This window comes from Bolinopsis microptera, chromosome 8 (genome assembly GCF_026151205.1).
Source record: "Bolinopsis microptera isolate Bmic1 chromosome 8, MBARI_Bmic_1.0, whole genome shotgun sequence".
In the NCBI taxonomy this organism is placed as follows: Eukaryota; Metazoa; Ctenophora; class Tentaculata; order Lobata; family Bolinopsidae; genus Bolinopsis; species Bolinopsis microptera.
The window spans coordinates 7916343-7923756 of record NC_087079.1 but is presented as its reverse complement, the minus strand read 5'-3'; the positions used below and the strand labels follow the sequence as shown (position 1 = coordinate 7923756).

The 7414-nt window shown below is 39.6% G+C and overlaps 1 protein-coding gene across 1 annotated transcript; it reads left to right on the top strand.

The window, feature by feature from the left end:
• Positions 1-5209: 5209 nt before the first annotated feature.
• Positions 5210-6747, top strand: LOC134819717 (monomeric sarcosine oxidase-like). The gene is made up of 2 exons (XM_063829812.1): positions 5210-5350; positions 5575-6747. The coding sequence occupies exons 1-2, from the start codon at positions 5212-5214 to the stop codon at positions 6684-6686; spliced, it is 1251 nt and encodes a 416-aa protein (XP_063685882.1). The 5' UTR covers positions 5210-5211; the 3' UTR covers positions 6687-6747.
• Positions 6748-7414: the final 667 nt, after the last annotated feature.

Genomic DNA, 7414 nt, shown 5'->3' with positions numbered 1-7414 from the left:
GTTATAAAGTTATAATTTACATTGTTTGTACTCTTGACAATTGGTCAATGTTCTTATAGTTATTGTTCACTTAATGAGTTAACAGATTAGCTGCAAACTAACGTACTAACAGTAACATTGCCTAACACATCTTACATCACATACGTATTATGTTATTTCCTAATCTTTGCCTTTTTTTCATAAGTGATAAGAGGTCCTATTTACTTAATTCGTTGAGGTCATCCGTGGAGCCGGATCGGAAGGGTCATCAGATATTTGACCATCTGGATGGCGAGTAGTCGACCAGTGAGTTTGACCAACTGCAGCTGTGCCTGTTATAGCCGGCGACCGGAGGGTTGTCCGGTATCAAAGCAAGAAAGTTCGACAAACTACAGTTTAAGTTAATTACACTTAAACATGCCAAAGGATGAATCAGCCTTTACTGTGTGAGGCACTTTGTTCCACAGCTTCGGTCCTTGAACTGCAAAAGACCTGTCGTACAGTGACTGGTTGCGTAAGGAACTTGACTTTAACAATGAGGGTATGTGGTACGACAGCTACATCACCGTGTCTTGGGGTCACCTTGAACTTTATATCACAGCAGTTTGGTACCACATTATGAAGAATCTTCCACATCATCAGGATGATATACCTCTCCCGTCTGCGCTGTAGAGACATCAATTTAAGCTGTACGAGTCTTTCCCAATAGTTGAGATGTTGAAGACCGCCAATACCAGAGGCACATATTAGGTGCGATGGGTGCGGGATCGCACAATTTACCGTTTTCCGCACATTTCCGCATAATTTATTGTTTTCCGCACATTTCCGAACATTTTGTAATTTTCTGCATATTTCCGCATAATCTAGCATTTTCCGCGTAATTTCGCATAATTTTGAAATTTTCGCGTTAAGATTTTCAAGTGTAAAAACCAAAATATTTTAAAAGTCGGGCTCTTTTAGGACCGTGACTCAGGCCCTTTCAGGACCCTGACCCAGGCCCTTTCGGGACCCTGACCCAGGCCCTTTCGGGACCCTGACCCAGGCCCTTTCGGGACCGTGACCCAGGCCCTTTTGGAACTCATGCCTAGGCCACGTGACCCGGTTACCACGTGACCCAGGCCTTTTCGGGACCGTGACCCAGGCCCTTTCGGGACCGTTACCCAAGCCCTTTCGGGACCGTGACCCAGGCCCTTTCGGGACCGTGACCCAGGCCCTTTCGGGACCGTGACCCAGGCCGTTATGGAACCCTCGTCGTTACCGTACTTCGATTATAGTGTATCAGTTATCATTCGTAACTTCACCACATCATCTGCTTACTCTATATCACATCACAACGTCATGGACCGTTTCCTAAAGAAACGAACAGCTACACACAGCCGTGACCGGCTGCACGACGGCCAGGCCCCCTCATTATTCGGGGTCCCACGGAGATCAGATCATGACACCAATTAGTGACGTGTGATTAGTGATGTGATCCATCAGTAGAATTTAATTGACCTAGAAATGGGCTAGATACAGAGTAGAGTTCACATGTCGACTCTGTTCACATATTATTATTAGTTAAATTGTGTTAATACTTTACCATACTACACGTAATAAAACAAATAAACCCTGTTTACAATGAGATAACATCACATGATCGAATCACGTGTTTTGATAACAAAGCTAGAGACTAAGGGGTATGGAGCACACTGCTTTTCATGTGTTTTATAGACTGACCATTAGTTCTTTTACACAGATTGTACTACTAGTCTTAACTATAATTATAAAGATTATCTTTTGTGGGGACCGAGGGCTCGTCGTCCGAGTATAAAGCTGACACTCCTGATCACTACGTTCATAGAAATATTTCCTTTACCCTCATGAGATGTTGTCTGTATATATTGTCTTAACAATTGATCAATGTTCTCATTGTTCCAAATCTCATGATTCAATTTCACTTAACAAATTAACTCCTAACTAACCTTATGCCTAACACGCATTACACATTATTTTATTTCCTCATCTTTGCCTTTGTTGATTGTTCATCTTCTCGCACAATTCCTTAAGTGGGTGAGTCATCGTCATGTGAATGTTTGCATAATGATCACTATGATCATTATGAGCCTAACATATTTTTTCCGGTTTACTTGCTACACGTTGCGATCAAAAGGGTGTGTCAACGATTTACTTTACTGAAGCCCGTACCTTTTAGTAGTACCTACCTCTCGATATACGATTTTGGAATCGAAGCTTCCCCCTTGTAATGCGACCACTTATGTGATATACGAGTCAAGCGGTCAGATCTTAAAGATCATGTTTACTTCTTAATGCAATGCCATGATGTACAGAGTTGACATGTGAACTCTACCCTGTATCTAGCCCATTTCTAGGTCAGTTAAATTCTACTGATGGATCACATCACTAATTATACGTCACTAATTGGTGATATGATCTGATCTACGTGGGACCCCTAATAATAAGGGGGCCTGGTCGTCGGCCTCTCCAGTGACCCATCATCAAGCTCACCACACAAGAAACAGAAGATACCTGCATGGGATCTGATCGACTCTATCAAGAGGCGATTTCAAATAACTGTCTCCTGATCTCTACCAGATCAAGTCACTGTTCTCAGATAACTGAATCTCAATATTAGGTTCAATCATGGTCTTAGTAAAGAACTACACCTTCAGTAACACATAAACAGACCTATTTTTGATAAGAGCGGCGGTTATACGTTTAGAATTTCCAAAGTCCTTGAGAAAATGCAAAAGAAAACCGCACAATTCCCGCACAAATTTCGAAAAAATCGCCGCACATTTGCCGCATAATTGGTAAAAATTTACCGCACCTTACCGCACATTTAACCTTTATAGTCGGGTGTGGTACCGCATAATTTCGATTTTTTTTACCGCACCTAATATGTGCCTCTGGCCAATACGACTGGTGAAAGTTCTATCAGTTGTATTTCAGTCACCTTGGTAGAGTTCCAGAGTGGGCAGCAATACTCCAGTAGGCTTCTTACTAGTGACTTGTAGAGAGTAGTCATTAAGGTCTTATTTGAACACACTGAATACCCAAGATAGCGCGCTCCTTGCTTTTGGTACCATGTTGCCGATATGTGTCCACCAGCTAAGATCACTCTTAGTCTTTATGTCTAGTGGTAATCTTATGTCTAGTGGTGTAAGTTTTTATGTCTAAGTTTTAAGGAAGTTGGGAAGTTTTTGGCTAACAGTGTGACGTCAGCAGACGAGTGGGTTAAGATAAAGAAATGCTTGCAAAAGTGGATTCCTGGAAACCAATTTTTCCACGGTTCATGCTACCCTGATCTTGATCATTATCATGATCCTAACATATTTTGTTTGGTTTTCTGAAGTCCGTGCCTAGTACTAGTAGTATAGTATAGTATTACTAGTAGTACCTACCTCTCGATATACGATTTTTGAAGTTTTTCCTGAAACTACTTTTGTTCATGTTCCATACTACTCTGATCATTATGAGCCTAACAGATTTTTTTTCAGTTTTCTGAAGTCCGTACCAACTGCAATAGTCGGAGACCAACCGTTCTAAAAGGCCATCTCGTTAGCCTTTCGGGTTACTGTCACCAAGATGTAATTAGATCGAACGCAGAAATTAGATCGAACGCGTTCGATCTCTAGGAATTAGATCGAACGCCGTCGCGGCTTTTAATGTATTTATATATAAATACATTTGAATTTTAAAGCCGAGCCGGCGTTCGATCTAATTCCTACTCCTAAAGAAAAGCGATTTCTCGACGGTTATCACCTCTCTAGATGATGCTTAAAACACTTGGACTTCATTGCATTTTTGTACTAAATGCAATGAGGGCGTTATGGGCCACACCCTTTTAAGAATAAGAGTTTTGTGGTCACTCAAATTTTTGTATTTTGGCCCAGGAGTCGTAGAGACTATTCCGATACACCAAAATGTGCCTAATAGCCATATTGATCTAGAACTTAAAAAGCAACACATACCTTAAATGCTTATTTTTGGAAATATGGCCGAAAAACAGTTTTCGGCTTGACGCAGTTCATAATTTCTGTGCTTTTTGGTATTTACGCCTGGAAAAGTCGTAGAAACTATTCCAATACACCAAATATTTCAAAATAACGAGATAACCTTTTAGAACGGTTGATCTCCGAATATAAACACCAAACATTAGAAACACAACTAACATAGTCAAAGAATGTCAAGCGATAACGCGGGTGTAACTGGGATGTTTTGCTGGCTGCTAACAGCAAATAGTTCGCAATTGCCGTCTAAATATATACATTATATAATCAAAAACTCTCAGTTTAGGAGTCATTAGTAAATAACTACTGCATGATTTGTGAAAAATTTTCATGCCAATTGCTGAATTGCCAACAAAAAATAAAAACCGAACCAAATTGTTGGGCAATGATCATAGTCATACTCAATAAAATTTTTCCTTGGCACCAATTTAACCAAAATGCGATGACCAAGATTCAACTTCAAAAGTTTTATTTTTAATTCATTCATACCACGGAACCATGATACCAAGAATACCGGACCTTCAATAATTCGGTATATTGCAGATTTTCCCATCGTATGATAATATGTGTCATCCCCTCGTTGTAATCAAGTGGTTACTGGCTAACTCTTTTGTTATTACAGCTGCCTTGAGATCTTATTTGCCTTTGGGGCACTAATACTAGAACATTACAACTGTAATCCTATAAGTATAACCTCAGATTACCATTACTTTGCTGAATAGCAGGGTTCGAGATTCTCAGGTAACATACCAGGTTCACATAACCGGTTCAGGGCAAGTCTCTGAATTTCAATTTCGGCATTCAAGGCCTTATATTCGGATCACAGGGTTAATTTAATTATAAAAGAAGGTCTCGAGATGCTGTCTTAAGTTCCACATGTTAAAATTGTCCACAAATTTAGTTTAAGGTACGGTAAAGGTACCGTAAAGTGGATTTTAGTGCGGGATGAGGTCTAAATGACCAAAATCTGGCTTACCGCTTACGTGAACAGTAAAGAGGGTATACTAGTATATGGGGAAATACTATTGTGAGTATAATGGCGGCGGTCGATTTTCAGGGCGCGCGATACAATTACAATTAGACTATAGTTCGGTGGTTGTTCCCAGTTGCTTATTTGTTTGATCAACTGTTGTCATGTCATGACAAAGGCCAATGTGATTTGGAATAACTTAAAGTTAAAGTGAAGATCTCGTCATCTCAAACTTCACATCAGAGAATCATGTGTCAAAAGAAAGTAAAGTCTCCTGGATCAGATATTTTGTACGATGTTTGTGTTGTGGGTGCGGGAGTGTTTGGCTCGTGTACTGCATACCATCTCTCTAAATTCCCGGACTTGGATATCTGTCTGGTGGGACCTGGTTAGTAAATGTATACATTTCATTTTCCTATATATGATAACTGATTGCGGCTGCCTCATTCTGATTTTTATTTTAAACTTTATTCCTAATTTATTTTAAATAACACAAAACAAATACTAGAGTATTAATACACTTACCCCTCCAATAACTTTTTGGATTGTTTAAAAAAATTGAAAAAATCTCAACAACATAAAGAACTGAAATCATCTGATGTAAAATTGCAGGAGAACCAGAAAAGAAGAGCAGGAAGGAAGCAGTGTTCGGGTGCCACTACGACGAAGGCAGGATAACACGAGTCGTATCAGATGTTAAAACGGACCAGTTGCTAGCGTACCGCAGCACTCTCAAGTTCAACCAGTTGGAGAGAGAGTCTGGGCTCAAGATCTTCTCCGAAGTAGGATACGGTATTGTGGGTGTTCTAATCGGAGCGTACGCTATCGAGGTGAAATCTGGTGATGAATTTTGTGACAAGAATGGCATTGATTACGAGATTTTGGATGAAAAGAGTGCCAGCGAAAAATGGAGTTATTTTGTTCCCCCGAAAAAATTTACGGGAAGGTTGGTTGGGAAGCTGAGTGGATATCTGAGTATCAGGAACCTTGTAAGAGCTGCTCAAGTAGTTGCTAGTAATAATGGGGTTCACCACAAAGACATCGTAGCAACCAGTATTCACAAGATAGGTGACATGTTCCAGATAAAACTTGCTGATGACACAATAATCAACAGTAAAAAGATTGTCCTCGCATGTGGCTCCTTCACCAACTTTTTCGATTTCCCCCTTCAGAAACCTCTCCACCTGGAGTTGATTGGTACCTCTGTCATGAAGTTTGAAATAAGTGAAGAGGATTACCAATTGACTAAAGATTTCCCGTCAATGAACTATCGATACGATCCAAAGAACGGAGATGTCTATCTCTACATCCTACCTCCAATCCAATACCCAAACGGTAAATATTACATAAAACTAGGACACACTGTGAACTACCCTGCGGAGGGGTTCGAACAGAGTTTGGGGACGCTGGAGGAGGTTAAAGATTGGTACTGTATGGAGGATTATACTCCCGCTAGGGATCACTTCACTAAATATTTCAAACAGATGTTCCCCTCAATAGTTCCCGTCTCAGTGCAGTTAGACCACTGTGTCATATCACTCACTAAAACGGGCAGACAGTATATTGGGTTTGATTCTGAAAATGTTCTGGTGGAAGCTGGCGGCAATGGGGTTTCAGCAAAAATGGGACTTGAGATTGGGAACATTTGTGCCAATAGCATTGTGAAGGGGGAGTGGGATTACGATTTAGATGAAATCGATTTTAGAATTGTTTATAAAAAGTAAACTTGTTTGAAACTGGAATTGTCTAATTATCACTGTCCATTTATTTAGAATAGTGTATTAGCTGAATCACAATGCTGGCAAGCATTACCGTCGCCCTTATATTCACAATACTATTTACCCCCTATACTATTATATCCCCTTTATTGTTTTCCAGGCATTAAGACTTTTTCGAAAGTAGTTCAGCAGGTACATTTAAGTTCAAAACATTCTAATTCAATGTTAAAGATGACAGGAATAAGAAATAGTTATATGGAGGTTTTTAAGAAATTTGCGCAAAATACGCGCCAGCATGTTATACGAAATTAGGTAAAAAACCCAAAATCGCCATATTCAGGTGCCTTAAAAACCATGTTAAAATTGAGTTAGAGATCTGAAACTTTGCAGGGCGTCTAGACCTTGTCCAAGTCGACAGTAAAAAAATTTCATGTTTCAGGAGTATCGGGAAGTGGGTTTTCTGGAACCCCTGTTTTACAACAGATTGTCGTGAAGATATATATATATATGATAGATATATATATAGACGCTTTTTGCAGTCAATTGTAGCCTACATTTAAGTGTCCGTAGATTCAAAAGTATAAAAGATACAGTCATTTTGAACCACAGGTTTTAAAGATAATCGTTTATACCTCAGTTTACTTTATATTGAAAAATAATTTATCATCATCATCATCACTTGATGACGTCATCAATTTAAGTGTTTTTAAAACTTGATTTTTGACAAAACAACA

What these genes read in the sequence shown, in the direction of transcription:
- LOC134819717 (XM_063829812.1), top strand. Translation starts at nt 5,212, where the DNA reads ATGTGTCAAAAGAAAGTAAAGTCTCCTGGATCAGATATTTTGTACGAT. An exon ending in TATCTGTCTGGTGGGACCTG is followed by an intron (nt 5,351 to 5,574) that starts GTTAGTAAATGT and finishes GTAAAATTGCAG; the next exon opens with GAGAACCAGAAAAGAAGAGC.